This window comes from Lampris incognitus, chromosome 12 (assembly GCF_029633865.1).
Source record: "Lampris incognitus isolate fLamInc1 chromosome 12, fLamInc1.hap2, whole genome shotgun sequence".
NCBI classification, from domain to species: Eukaryota; Metazoa; Chordata; class Actinopteri; order Lampriformes; family Lampridae; genus Lampris; species Lampris incognitus.
Genome location: NC_079222.1, coordinates 18,542,145 through 18,558,007, shown reverse-complemented (window position 1 = coordinate 18,558,007; position 15,863 = coordinate 18,542,145). Strand labels below are relative to the sequence as shown.

Here is a 15,863-nt window from a genome sequence, read left to right as displayed (position 1 = left end):
GATGCTGAATATGGAGCTGCCAGGGAAGAGGGAAAGAGGAAGGCCAAAGAGGAGGTTTATGGATGTGGTGAGGGAGGACATGCAGGTGGCTGGTGTGACAGAAGAAGATGTAGAGAACAGGAAGAGATGGAAACAGATGATCTGCTGTGGTGACCCCTAACGAGAACAGCCAAAAGTAGTCGTATTAGATTATGCAACCTGACCTCCATGGTCCAGATGGGTAAAATAACTATTTTTTACGGGAGAAAAGTCACAGATTTCAGCTTTCATATCCACATTCAGTGAGTTTCATAACATTTTTCCAAGTAATTCTCGTACTTCTTTTTCTCTGTGCTAAGGATCTTAAGCCTTGAAGGAGGACTTCAAATTGCACTTTATTTATTCTGTTTTGAATCTGGACGGTTGCTCTATTTCCACTACCCTTGTCGGGGTCCACATCAAAATAACACATTCAGACGTAACAGGACAAGAAGAAAACAAACAGTTATTACCTCATACATCAAGACAAAAACAGAAAGAGTCGGAAATCTCCAAAAATACTTATGCAAATACTTCTGATGATAAAAAAAAGTAATTTACACTTGGTAGGGTTATCCTACTGTGTAACTATGCTATTTGTGGCCTGGACTCTTGTCTGTTTGTAATTAGCTCAAAACTAAGAAGAAACGTAATTTAGCTCAACTAATCTATGTTACATTCAGTTTTAAACAACCAAGATTTAATTTTAAGTATTTCATGGTAACTTTGAAAACATCTGTTCCATTGATAATAATAACAATAATAATAATAATAATTACATTTATATAGCGCTTTTCTAGACACCAAAAATGCTTCACCTTGAAGGGGGTAGCTCATGTCAACCACCACCAATGTGTAGCACCCACCTGCGTGATGCACGGCAGCCATTTTGCGCCAGAATGTTCACCACACATTAGCTTCAGGTGGAGAGGCAGGAATCATTAAGCCAATTACATGGGGGGCATGATTAGGTGGCCAGATGGAGAGAGCCAGGTTGGGAATTTTGCCAGCACCCCGGGGAACCCCCTACTCTTTGCAATAAGTGCCATGGGACCTTTAATGACCACAGTGAGTCAGGACCTCGATTTAACATCTCATCCGAAGAACGGCATCTCCTACACCACAGTGCCCCCATCACTGCACTGGGGCATTGGAATTTGATATTTGTTGTTTTTACTCGGTCCAGATGGAAGACTGCCCCCTACTGGCCCACCAACACCACTTCCGGCAGCAACTCAGTTTTTCCCGGGAGGTCTCCCATCCAAGCAGCCAAGCCCATACCTGCTTAGCTTCCGTCATTTGGCAGAGCCAGGGTACATGTTGGTATGGCTGCCGGCATTATCTAGATTATGAACATAGATGGCAAGCACTAATTATTAGCCCTCATTAACTAAGACATCACCTTCCTGCCTTGTCAAGCATCAGTGCTGCACATGTGGTTGTGGGCTGGCCAGTGAGTCTCAGCAAACCGTCAGATCACCTTTTTTTAACATTAATATCAATGTTAAGAATATAATTACAGCTATTTGCATCAAAATTGCCTATTTATTTAGTAACTGGAGCATTGCTGTATAGTGTGATACTGAAGTGCATTGCATACAAGGAATGAAGAAATAAAGGGTAACAATACACGTTCTTCACCACCTCAACTCTCATGTGTGCTCCTTTAGACAACCTACTTGATTTAAGAGTCTTCAAGGGACAGATTATGTAACATTGATATAATGACATGGTGTATATACTGGTTTCAACAAAATGGAGACTCACTGAATGTCCTCTAGGAAAAAAAAAATGCTCCTGAAACAGATTGTTTTCAACATGGAAGAAAAAACCCTACAAGTACTAAAACATTCAGTTCTAGTCCTTATATAAAAAATAGAATTAGACAATCTTACACGCAATACAAAAATAGACTTCTGTGATCAAAAAGGTATACATTCAGTTTCATGAGAGTTAAATAAAGAAGAAAACTGCTCAATATTTACATCTGCCACAAACAAGTAATGATATCCGTTCTCTTCAAGTAGTCCAATCAAAGTCTGTCCTGCCCCGCGTTGGTTTTCTCTTCTTGTTTCTCATCGAGCCTTGCTCAGCTCGATGTCTCATATCCTTGTCCTCTCCAGAGCCCATATCCAGACTGTCCTGGCTTTCCCTCCAGCTGTCAGGGACCACAGTGGAGTCTTCCCCTGGCGACTGAATTGGATGGCCGTACACCTTGTTCTGCAGTTCAGCGATGTCGTTGCGGATATCTGCCATTAACAACAGCAGGAAGTCGAAGGAACCCGGCGGGCCCTGGGTAGAGGTGAGGAGGAGCAGATAGGGGGTGCTAAGTGCACAAATGAGAGACTGGAATATATTTTATTAGACTTTCACCTCCTAGACCAAGTATCTTTAGGGGTTTTTCTGGCCACTTTACAGAAATGTCCTATTAGCAGGGCCCCCGATGGCTTTTTTTTTTTTAGGATTACCCCCCCTTTTTCTCCCCAACTGTCCAATTACCCCACTGTTCTGAGCCGTCCCGGTGGCAGCTCCACCCCGTCTGCTGATCCGGGGAGGGCTGCAGACTACCACATGCCTCATCTGATACATGTGGAGTCATTAGCCGCTTCTTTTCACCTGACAGTGAGGAGTTTCACCAGAGGGACGTAGTGCGTGGGAGGATCACGCTATTCCCCCCAGTCCCCCCCCCCCCCCGAACAGGCGCCCCGACCGACCAGAGGAGGACACATACCCATATCCGGCTTCCCACCTGCAGACACGGCCAATTGTGTCTGTAGGGACACCTGACCAAGCCGGAGGTAACACGGAGATTCGAACCGGCGATCCCCGTGTTGGTAGGCAGCAGAATAGACCGCCACGCCACCTGGACGCTCCAACACCCCGGTGGCTTGACTGGAAGTGCACGTACCACATTGGGAAGTCCCCTCTCTTCCCTCATTTGTTGTCCGTCTACACTGTCCAGTCAATAAAGGCTAAAATGCCAAAAAAGAAATTGGAAAAAGAAAAAAGTCCAGTCATCTTCTCAAGTAAATCCTGCAAATAACCCCGAGTTTGGTTGTCTGTTTGTTTGAGATCGGTGAGGGCTGAGAAGAAAATGAGCAGGGCTAGAAGAGCTTCTCCTCTGTTGTTCTGCTTCATTCATGCAAGGCTTCCTGACTCTCTACCAACCGGAAGAGTCAGTTATTTATACTGACCCCTTTCTTTTACAATCTACCTTACAAAGTCAGTAGTTTCATATCTTTTTGTGTGTGTGTGGCTGCCTGTATGCATCTGTGAGTGTATGTGTGTGTAAGTGCATGTAAGTGTTTATAAATGTGTTGTCCTGATGCACTACACACTGACTAATGATTGTTAAAGCCGGTGAGCACAAGACACAGAAGGAACAATCACAAGCGGGACGGTGCTGATGAATGGACCATCTGGGACCGGCGTTCAGAAACATTATTCTTGTGACTTGAAATCAGTTTCACGCCTGCGGCAGTGAGAGCGCCTCTCTGTGGAGGTTACATGACTTATGTCCTGACATCTCTGAGCAGCAGTGGTAAGGTTTTAATAACTCTGAATCATATTCACCCATTGTGACTGCAAACTGAATACTTCAATGTACACATACTGCTATTTACCTAGACATAAGATTTTTTTTACCATCTGCCTATCGGTTTAGTCAAAGTGTATATGAAGTGTATTTTCTCAGGTTAAGACAATAGCTTCCAATAGTGTGGCATCAATAAAGATAGTCAGACTCTTACTGGTGGTCCAGAGGGCCCAGGATCTCCTCTCTCCCCCTGGGAAACAAAACAAATATTTAGCTTAGATGGGTTACGGTGAGAATTAGCAGGAGAAGATTGGTATTATTGTGGTCAGGGAAACTTTTTTTCTTTTTTTTAAGGGATGAGGATGCCCCGACTAAAAGCAAGCTAACATGCTACGTTGAGGATGAGAAGACGGGGAGATTTTGTGTCCTTTGAATGACACCACCCACACCGCACGTGTAACCAGGCAGACGAGTACCACGGCCGGCTGTTGACCTAAGGTAGCCCACAAACACTGTCCTGACTACTGTGGTTATTAGCCAGGCCCCGGGTCACGACAGGGCTGTGAGTGTTGTGGCAGATGGTTTGGATTTGTTACTTGGAGAGACAGATAGCTATCATCCTGGTTTCTATCCACACAAACATCCCCAGTGTAGAGGAAGAACAGCAAGGTACCGTGTCAAAAGAGCAGAGGCATCGTCCGTACATGACCCATGCAGGCAACAATCAAAGGGTACTAAACAGCCAGACCTGCTGGTTTAAAACGTTCTTCTTCCTCTTGTTTATACTGTAGCGAATTCGGGGGGCAACCACAGGAACCGCCGCAGCCGGGACGCGAACCCGTATCTCCCGCACTGCGGAGACATCACTAACCGCTCGACTAAAAGGTCCGACTTATCCATGCATGCTACAATACTTTGTATCAATTCAGTGGTATGTGTAGCAAAGCTGGTTGGTAAATTTATTTTTTATTTTTACTTTCCCCCCCTTTTCTCTCCAATTGTACCCGGCCTATTACCCTACTGCCCGAGCCGTCCCGGTCGCTGCTCCACCCCCTCTGGCGATCCGGGGAGGGCTGCAGACTACCACCTGTCTCCTCCGATACACGTGGTGTCGCCAGCCGCTTCTTTTCACCTGACAGTGAGGAGTTTCACCAGGGGGGACGTAGCACGTGGGAGGATCACGCTATCCCCCCCCCCCCAGTTCCCCCTCCTCCCCCGCGAACAGGTGCCTCGACCGACCAGAGGAGGCGTGGGTGCAGCGAGCAGGACACATACCCATATCCGGCTTCCCACCCGCAGGCACGGCCAGTTGCCTGGCCAAACCGGAGGTAACACGGGGATTCGAACTGGCAATCCCCGTGTTGGTAGGCAACGGAATAGACCACCACGCCACCCGGATGTTCTGGTTGGTAAGGTATTCCAATTTATCCAACCGCATTTTATCAATACAGAGCTATCATTGAATAAAAATTATCAAAAAATGTTCACGAACGACACAATGAATCAATACAAAGCTAGCTGCAGTTTCAAGAGGCTGCCGCAGGGTTTTCACAGTTTAATGACCTATTAGTTTTTATTTTTAGTTTAGTTCCTAACAGTCTATCCTACTTCTTTTGAGTGCAATTTAAGTTTTTTTTTTACTTTTTCAATAACAATGCCATAATTTGATAATATGTCGTAAAATTATTACATCTATTATCCATCCATCTACCCAGGATGGATGGAGGAAACCGGAGGAAACTCACGCAGACACGGCGAGAACATGCAAAGTCCACACAGAAGACGACCACTTAGAATAATGTTGTATTGATTTGCAGCGACCCTTCCCTCTAAGGGGACAAGGGAACCCATACCATGCCAGGAAAATGTCCCATGTAGCATCCATCCATTATCCATTATCCAAACCGCTTATCCTGCCGTCAGGGTCGCGGGGATGCTGGAGCCTATTCCAACAGGCATTGGGTGGCAGTCGGGGAGACACCCTGGACAGGCTGCCAGTCCATCACAGGACCCCCCCCCCACACACACACACACACACACATTCATACCTAGGGGCAATTTAGTATGGCCCATTCACTTGACCTGCATGTCTTTGGACTGTGGGAGGAAACCGGAGCACCCGGAGGAAACCCACACAGACACGGGGAGATCATACAAACTCCACACAGAGGACGACCCGGGATGACCCCCAAGTTGGACTACCCCGGGGCTCAAACCCAGGACCTTCTTGCTGTGAGGTGACCGTGCTAACCACTGCGTCACCATGCCACCCATCTATTATATTATATTATTATATGATATCTATTACATTATTATTATATTAAATTCTACTACTACTACTTTCGGCTGCTCCCGTTAGGGGTCGCCACAGCGGATCATCCGTTTCCATTTCTTCCTGTCTTCTGCGTCTTCCTCTGTCACACCAGCCACCTGCATGTCTTCCCTCACCACATCCATAAACCTCCTCTTTGGCCTTCCTCTTCTCCTCTTCCCTGGCAGCTCCATATTCATCATCCTTCTCCCAATATACTCAGCATCTCTCCTCCACACATGTCCAAGCCATCTCAATCTTGCCTCTCTTGCTTTGTCTCCAAACCGTCCAACCTGAGCGGTCCCTCTAATATAATCGTTCCTAATCCTGTCCTTCTTCGTTACTCCCAGTGAAAATCTTAGCATCTTCAACTCTGCCACCTCCAGCTCCGCCTCCTGTCTTTTCGTCAGTGCCACTGTCTCCAAACCATACAACATAGCTGGTCTCACAACCATCTTGTAAACTTTCCCTTTAACCCTTGCTGATATCCTTCTGTCACAAATCACTCCTGACACTTTTCTCCACCCACTCCAACCTGCCTGCACTCTCTTTTTCACCTCTCTCCTGCACTCCCCGTTACTTTGGACAGTTGACCCCAAGTATTTAAACTCAAATGCCTTTGTCACCTCCACTCCTTGCATCCTGACCATTCCACTGTCCTCTCTCTCATTCACGCATAGGGATTCCGTCTTGCTCCTACTGACTTTCATTCCTCTTCTCTCCAGTGCATACCTCCACCTCTCCAGGCTCTCCTCAACCTGCACCCTACTCTCGCTACAGATCACAATGTCATCCGCGAACATCATCGTCCATGGAGACTCCTGCCTGGTCTTGTCCGTCAACCTGTCCATCACCATTGCAAACAAGAAAGGGCTAAGAGCCGATCCTTGATGTAATCCCACCTCCACCTTGAACCCATCTGTCATTCCAACCGCACACCTCACCATTGTCACACTTCCCTCATACGTATCCTGCACCACTCCTACATACTTCTCTGCAACTCCTGACTTCCTCATACAATACCACACCTCCTCTCTCGGCACTCTGTCATAAGCTTTCTCTAAATCTACAAAGACACAATGCAACTCTTTCTGGCCTTCTCTATACTTCTCCATCAACATTCTCAAAGCAAACATCGCATCTGTGGTGCTCTTTCGTGGCATTATTATTATATTAAATTATTATTTTATATTATAATTAGAAATTAGAAGATTAGAAATTATATTATAATTAGAAACTTCCTCCTCCTTTTCAACATGTAACGTTTGCTCGTTTGCTGTATTTGAAATAAAGACCTACCTACCTATAATTATTATATTATAAATTATTACATCTGTTCTACATGCAGTAGCATGCAGAACAGATGTAGCTAACCAAGACCAGGAGCTGGCATGACGTTGAGTCATTAAACAATGCGAGACTTTTGCAATGTCTGAAGTTCCAGGGAAGATTTTGCGCAATGGCATTGTTGGTATTCAAACCCTTCAGTGTTGGGAAACGTATTGCTTGTTATTCTTTCATCATTCTTACATCATTAAATAGTTATTTATCCTGTCTTAAATACTGATTCCCATTAAACTGCTATGGGGAAATAGATAACGGATGGGTTACACCACACTAGATGACAGCGTGATGGGAAATGGGAAGCATCTGATTTTACCTTCATGCCATCTTTTCCCGGAGCTCCAGGAGGTCCCTGTTAGTGTGACATAAACCAACAACATGAATGAATCACATTTATGCAGTTGCATTCTTTAATTGTGTATTCTAGAATATTTTCATAGGGGGGGGGCACGAGATAAATGCATAACTGACATCCTGCTGTGGGCCATTAACAATGTTTTTCTAAGTAGAATTATTGGCCTTTGTCGAGTCCCCTGTGAAATTACGGCAGACTCTTGATCTCTTTCCCAAGATCGTCAGCTTTCAACAGGTGTGATGCTGTCATATTGGGAGAGGGAACAATTATCAGACCTGTTCTAATACTCTGACTTATACATTATAAATGGCCATCAACTGTGATCTCTGATGAGCTGGCGATCCATCCTCAGTTCACGCACACACACACACACACACACACACACACACACACACACACACACACACAGACTGCAGAAGAAACAGTTTTGCTAACTGTAGCTGCCGTCAGGATGGTTTCTCATTATCCGCAGCAAACAGTTACTGGAAGTTTAGAGGACCCCACTACTACACACATGATTGCGTCTCTGAGGAGACGTCTGACATGTTTTTGATTCAGAGCTTACATGTTAAACATGTCAGGTCAGCACTCAGGCAGTCAATATGAGGAAGGCATCATGAGCGGCCCTCACAAAGCTCTGAGCCAAAGAAAACAACTACAACTGGATCCGTCATTTTCTCCTGCTTCTATCGTTAACATGTGTCAACTTGTGAATTTCTTTTACATTTACATTTGTACACTTTTACACTCACATCACACTATGATTGGCTGCATTTTTTTTACCCTCCCCCCCTTTCTTCCCAATTGTAGCCAGCCAATTACCCCACTCTTCCAAGCCGTCCTGGTTGCTGCTCCACCCGCTCTGCCGATCTGGGGAGGGCTGCAGACTACCACATGCCTCCTCTGATACATGTGGAGTCGCCAGCCGCTTCTTTTCACCTGACAGTGAGGAGTTTCACCAGGGGTACGTAGTGTGTGGGAGGATCCCGCTATTCCCCTCAGTTCCCCCTCCACCCCGAACAGGCACCCCGACCCACCAGAGGAGGCGCTAGTGCAGCGACCAGGACACATACCCACATCTGGCTTCCCACCCACAGACACGGCCAACTGTGATGCCCGATAAAGCCGGAGGTAACACGGGGATTCGAACCAGCGCTCCCCGTGTTGGTATGGAATAGACCACCACACCACCCGGACGCTTCATTGACTGCATTTACATATAATTTGCTTTTCTACTTTACAGAGCACTCAGTGCTTTGCAGCGAATGCCTCACATTCATGGGTCCCTACATACAGACAACAGAGGGCGCCATGCAGGGCGCCAGACCTACTCGTCAGAAGCAGTTGGGGGGGTTCAGTGTCAAGTCCAGTTCAATGACTTTTTGGACATGAGGTGAGGAGGAGCTGTGAGCCAGCAACCCTCTGACTGCTGCTTCACAACTGCTCTACTTCTTGAGCCACTGCTCACACCAAACCTCTGCCAAGGTTTGGTGTGAGCGTCTTGGGGTTGGGGCGGGGATGGGAGTTTCATGGATTTTGGTATCAATTTCCATGTCGTTTTGAAGGTTGTTTTTTTTTCGCCAAGTGTTATATGCAATGCGAGGGTCACTTGGCTGCCTCCCACCAAGGCTTACTGCATGAGAACAAGTCAAGCACTTCTTTGGGAGTGGACCAATAGAAAAACACAGACAGAAAGAGACCTCTGAGCTAAGTCCTAGAAACCTTCAGAGAGATGACTGACAGTTGTGGAGGTTAGAGTTAGGACTCTCTGTGATATGTACACACACATGCATGCACACACACACACACACACACACACACAGACACACACACACACACACACACACACACACAAACATAAATGATTCCTACTTGCTTATTCAACAGACCACCGTTAACGAGACAAGAGATGGAGTGATGGAATCCATCTCTATTATCTGGGAGAAGTGGGATGAGTTTAAACAACATCTATTCAGTAATGCCAAGGAAAAGAATATCTCCTGACCATGGGACCTCGGCGGCCTTGTTTGATGTGGGACAGGTCCGGTGAGGGTCCTATGGGCCCCATCAGGCCTCTGGGTCCAGGGGGGCCAGGTGGGCCCAAAAGCCCTGTGCGTCCTGGAGGCCCCTCTGGTCCTGGGTGCCATAAAATAAACAGCATGACTGATATAACTGAAGGATAAGCTCGTGAACTGTTAAAAACTTTGATCAAAGCAAAGATAGAAAGGCAATTTTTTTGGGGGGGGGGTTTCCCCCTTTTTTTATCCCCAACTGTACTTGGCCAATTACGTATTTTCCAAGCTGTCCCGGTGGCTGCTCCACCTCCGCTGTCGAGCCGGGGGAGGGGCTGCAGATTACCACATGACTCCTCCGATACAATGTGGAGTCGCAAGCCGCTTCTTTTCACCTGATGGTGAGGAGTTTCGCCAGGCGGACGTAGCGCGTGGGAGGATCACGCTATTCCCCCCAGTTCCCCCTCCCCCACAAACAGGCGCCCCGACCGACCAGAGGAGATGCTAGTGCAGTGCAGCGACCAGGACATATACCCACATCCAGCTCCCCACCCACAGACATTGCGTCGGTAGGGACGCCCGACCAAGCCGGAAGTAACACGGGGATTCGAACCGGCGATCCCCGTGTTGGTAGGCAACAGAATAAACTGCTACACTACCCGGACGCCCTCCTAGAATGTGATATTTAACTGGGCTCTGATATTTTTCCAGCATTTCTATTTTTGTGTTGCCTCTAAACATTTCTGTCTGAAAGAGGCTAAACATTTGTGGAGGAAACTAATTGTGTTTATTGTGACATGTCTTACCTGGAGGACCGGGGAGACCAGGAGACCCTGATAACAATGAATGTGACGTCAGCATCTTTTCATTTGTCTTCTGCTCATGGACCTCGGCTGTGTTTGAAAGCATGGCCATCTAAAAATCAAGGGTGGAGAAAACTAACCTTAAATCATTTCTTATAAGGCGGAGGTTGTCAGAAGTTTGTAACACAAAATATAAAGGGGGGGGGGGTACAAATAGGTGTTAAAAACATGTAGCGCTTTTAAAAACTGCTGAACGTAGTATATTGATCTATAAATGTTAACAGTGTCACACAGGTCAGGAAAACATGCTCTTAAAGCCAATTGCAAATTAAATTATATTGAAAGAACATGAGTTAATGTACAAGTGCACCCTGCCAGAGATGGAAATTGATCTTCCATCTGTTGCGGGATAGCAGCTGTAACCCAGACAGATGGAAGACCGAGAGCCCTTTTGCATTACGGAGCTTGATGAGGACATTTCCTACTCCGTACGCTGCTGTCCTTGGGATATCTGTCTTTGATCTCTGTATAACATCATCTGGATCTGGTTTTCTCCAGGGCCAGCACTTGAAAGAGTGTCCTATCTTGGTACAATCAGAATTCACACACACACACACACACACATGCTCAACTGTACTTGCACAAGCATGAACACTCATGTACCTACACACATAGAGCCCCGACACACACCCGTGGGGAGGTATCATGTGTCACCCGCTGTTCCCTTTGCAGCACGATCAAGGGACCCCAACACGTTTCTAAATTCTTAGTCTGTGAGATTTTCCTTCTATCCCTTCCTTTCATTGATATGGAAAGAATGAAATAAGTCAGCTTGATGACTTTAAGTGTGGCAAATTTCCTTTTCACTGAAATAATGTTCTCTTAACTGCTGCATAGGATGCGGCCACAGTGGCGCAGGGGTTAGCGCGGTCACCTCACAGCAAGAAGGTCCTGGGTTCGAGCCCCGGGGTAGTCCAACTTTGGGGGTCATCCCAGGTCGTCCTCTGTGTGGAGTTTGCAAGTTCTCCTCGTGCCTGCGTGGGTTTCCTCCGGGTGCTCCGGTTTCCTCCCACAGTCCAAAGACATGTCAGGTGAGTCGGCCGTACTAAGTTGTCCCTATGTGTGTGTGTGTGTGTGGTGGTGGTGGTGGGGAGGGGGTGATGGACTGGCAGCCTGTCCAGGGTGTCTCCCCGACTGCTACCCAATGCCTATTGGGATAGGCTCCAGCATCCCCGCGACCCTGAGAGCAAGATAAGCGGGTTGGATAATTGATAACAGGTGATGCTACATGGGACATTTTCCATGCATGGTATGGGTCCACTTGTCCCCTTAGAGGGAAGGGTCACTGCAAATCAATGTGACGTTATTCTAAACGATCCCCTATACCCTGTGATGAAACATTTCTATCCTGATTGGGGGTGGTCTCTTCCAGGATGACCATGCCCCCATCCACAGGGCACGAGGGGTCGCTGAATGTTTTGATGAGGGTGAAAGGGATGTAAATCATATGCTATGGCCTTCACAGTCTCCAGATCTCAACCCAGTTGAACACCTATGGGAGATTTTGGACCGACGTGTTAAACAACGCTCTCCACCAACACAATCAAAACACCAAAATGAGGGAATATATTTTGGAAGAATGGTGCTCCATCCCTCCAGTAGATTTTAGCGACACTTTATTTTGGCTTTCATTCTTCAGTTGCATGCATCTTTGGGGGGGCGTGGTGGTGAGGGGGGCTAGGGGTGGAAACACTCAATCACTCATGCAGAACATATAAAAACATACCCCAACTTTTTTTTTTAATTTTAACAGTAAGAAAAAATAGGTACATATTGCCTCAAAGAGCACCTAGACCACACAGCTGCAAGCGATATATCATATGTTATAGGGGAGGGTGGTGAGTGCCACTGTTGACAGACTAGTATTCTCATAGGTGCAGACAGCCAAGTCTAAGACCTACTGCTAAGTATAAAACAGCCAATTAAAACCTACGGGCTCCAACCAAATTAGCCAGGAAAATATATTCAGTCATAGTCCTTATTAGAAGATTAAGCCATGGTAAAGATGCCCAAACGACGACAAAAACGTGTCAAAATCAGGCTGAATTCGTGTAGTCTGAAGCAGCCTGATTTTGACACGTTTTGTTGTCGCCGACGAATTTCCAGCGTCGGGCTCAGTTATGAACGCCGGGAACGACGAACAGGCGTCATTACCCCTTGTAGTATGACATAATCTAAGAACAGCGAGGTGGCGTCTGGAATGCCACAGGACACACCCCGACGAAAAGTCCAGCACGTCACAATATTTTGTACTTTCCCGCCCCGTCCGCCAACTGCTGTGACGTGTTCCTTGACGTTAACCAATAGGATGACAGAGTGCTCTCTGACGCACATATATAAATATGGCAAAGAGAAAGCGATGCTGCTGTTGCTGGCTGCCGTCAGGTGGATCAACAAAACCGAGGAAAGGTTTGTTGAGCAGTAGTAAGAATACCCCTGCATGCCTTTTTTGGATGTTTCATTGAGGGAGTACCATCACAGAGTCAAAAAAGATAAATGTTGGTGTAGAGCCGAAGGAACGGAGAAGACCGTAGGTTCACACTTTAGCCGTGTAGGCAACTTTCTTTAATCCACGGTAAATCAGAGAGACAACCAAACCACAGCTCGACTGAGCGGAGGTGGCAAGAATGACCAGAAAACTGGCTGGACAACCATAACTTAACCCTGCGTTAACCTGCCAGGGCAACCCTGACTTAACCCTTAGTTCCTGGGTTGAATTCTGTCCCCAATATGTGTCCACCACATGAGCCCCCCCAGAATTCGCCCTAGTAATCGAAGTCAGGCAGGCGCGGGGGGACGACAGGCCGTCCGCGGCGGCTCCGGATAACAGGGGCCGGAGTGTCTCTGGGAATCATTGACGCGGGCCTGTGGAGGTCGGCCTGAGGAGCAGAAGAGGCAGCTCGGGCCTCCACGGGGGGAGGAGGCGGAGCCGGGGGACGACCGCGACGAGGAGGTTGGGCTAACTCCAACGGCTGCGTCAAGTCCAGGTGTGCGGGTTTAACTCGGTCCACTGAAACATGCTCGGCCGTGCCCCCAAAATCCACCACCAGGTGCTTAGTTCCCCGTTCCAGGACGCGGAAGGGGCCGTCATAAGGGGGTTGCAGAGGGGGGCGGTGTGCGTCGTGACGGATGAACACGTAGTCCGCTGACTGCAGACCTGGGGGCACCTGGGACACCGGAGCGCCGTGTTGGGCGGTAGGGACGGGTGTGAAAGCTCTGACCCCGTCCAGCAAGGAGGCTCGTTGGTCCACAGCTGACCAGGGACGCGTTGCATTGGGCATGAAATCGCCTGGGACTCGCAGCGGCGTGCCGTACACCAGCTCCGCAGAGGAGGCTTGTAGGTCTTCCTTCGGGGCGGTCCGCAGGCCCAGCATGACCCATGGGAGCTTGTCGACCCAGTTGCAGTCCTTGAGAGTAGCCCGAAGCGCAGCCTTCATGGACCGGTGGAAGCGCTCACATAGGCCGTTCGCCTGTGGGTGGTAGGCGGTAGTGCGATGAAGCTTGACACCCAGAGCCTCACCCACAGCATTCCATAGCTCTGAGGTAAACTGTGGCCCGCGGTCGTGAGACCCACGACCCAATAAAAGCCCGGGCCACATCAGCAGACGTCGTGGATGCCAGGGGAACAGCTTCAGGCCAGCGCGTAGTCCTATCCACCACAGTGAAGAGGTAGGTGAACCCATGGGAGGGGGGTAGGGGACCAACCAGGTCGACGTGGACATGGTCAAATCGTCTCTCCGGCACTGCGAAGCGTTCCAGGGGCGCCTTAATGTGGCGGTGTATCTTAGCCCGCTGACAGGCAACACACGAGTCGGCCCACGCTTTCACGTCTCTCTTAAGTCCCTCCCACACAAACTTAGCAGAGGTCAGGCGCACGGATGGCTTACCGCCTGGATGAGAGAGGCCGTGCACAGCTTCAAATACGGGGCGTCTCCAGCTGTGCGGGACGATGGGCCTGGACTGTCCTGTGGAGACGTCACACAGGAGGGTGACACCTGTGTCGCTGAAAGGAACGTCCTGCAGGCGGAGCCCCGTGTCGGAGGCCCGGAGACGGAGGATGCTCGGGTCCGTGGCCTGGTCAGCAGCCATCTGTGCATAGTCAAGGCCTAGGTGGACCGCTCCAATCACTGCCCTAGAGAGGCAGTCAGCTACCTGGTTAGACTTACCAGCGACGTGCTGGATGTCGGTAGTGAATTCCGAAATGTAGGAGAGTTGTCGCTGCTGGCGAGCGGACCATGGCTCGGCCGTCTTGGACATGGCAAACGTGAGGGGCTTGTGGTCCACGTACGCAGTAAACTCGCGGCCCTCTAGCAGGAAACGGAAATGCCGGACGGCGAGCCAGAGACCGAGGAGTTCCCTGTCAAAAGTACTATACTTGCGCTCTCGGGGTGTAAGCTGGCGACTGAAAAAGGCCAAAGGCTGCCAAGCCCCCCCCACCCACTGTTCGTGAACCGCACCAACAGCATAGTCCGATGCATCCGTGGTTATGGAAATAGGCGCTGTAGGTGAAGGATGCGCTAGCAGGGTAGCCTGGGAGAGCGCAGCTTTAGTCTCGGTGAACGCACGGTCCCGCTCTGCTGTCCAGTCGACCGCCTGGTTGGGGGACATGCCTTTCAGCGCCTCGTACAGTGGCCGGATGATAAAGGCGGCTCGGGGAATGAAGCGGTGGTAGAATGTCACCATCCCGATGAACTCCCTGAGCGCACGAGCTGTTTGGGGGCGCGGAAAGGCCGCCACCGCTTCCACCTTTGAGGGCAGGGGGACTGCCCCGTCCCCAGTGATGCGGTGCCCAAAGAAATCAATGGCTGTCAGCCCGAACCGGCACTTCGCCGGGTTGACGATCAGCCCATGCTGGCTGAGGCGTGTGAAGAGGGCATGAAGATGGGACAGGTGTTCTTCCTCGGAGGCGCTGGCGATGAGTATGTCGTCCAAATAGACGAAGATGAAAGGAAGGCCACGGAGCACTGAATCCATCAGCCGCTGAAAGGACTGGGCCGCGTTTTTGAGTCCAAATGGCATTCGTAGGAATTCAAATAGGCCGAATGGGGTAGTCACCGCTGTCTTGGGGATGTCTGAGGGGTGCACGGGAACTTGATGATAACCACGGACCAGGTCGACTTTTGAGAAGACGCATTTGCCAGACAGGTTTGCAGAAAAGTCCTGGATATGCGGGACAGGATAGCGGTCGGGCGTGGTGGCGTCATTTAGTCGGCGGTAGTCCCCGCATGGGCGCCAACCTCCATCAGGCTTAGCGACGATGTGGAGTGGGGACGCCCACGGGCTGTCAGAGCGGCGGATGATCCCCATGCGTTCCAGGTGCTCGAACTCAGACTTGGCAATGGCGAGTTTGGCGGGGTCGAGACGCCTGGCTCTGGCGTAGACCGGGGGCCCCTTCGTAGCAATGTGATGCTCCACCCCATGCTTA

At 49.1% G+C, this 15,863-nt stretch overlaps 1 protein-coding gene across 2 annotated transcripts in view; it reads right to left on the bottom strand.

The window, feature by feature from the left end:
* Positions 1–363: 363 nt before the first annotated feature.
* Positions 364–15,863, bottom strand: part of ccbe1 (collagen and calcium binding EGF domains 1) — a 64,846-nt gene continuing 49,346 nt past the window's right edge. For both annotated transcript variants that reach the window (XM_056290845.1, XM_056290846.1), the window contains exons 7-11: positions 10,382–10,490; positions 9,569–9,699; positions 7,525–7,560; positions 3,768–3,803; positions 364–2,310 (exon numbers count right to left, since the gene is read on the bottom strand). In XM_056290845.1, the coding sequence (XP_056146820.1) occupies positions 2,038–2,310; positions 3,768–3,803; positions 7,525–7,560; positions 9,569–9,699; positions 10,382–10,490 (585 nt within the window). In that variant the 3' untranslated portion in view covers positions 364–2,037. The remainder of the gene's footprint in view (positions 2,311–3,767; positions 3,804–7,524; positions 7,561–9,568; positions 9,700–10,381; positions 10,491–15,863) is intronic.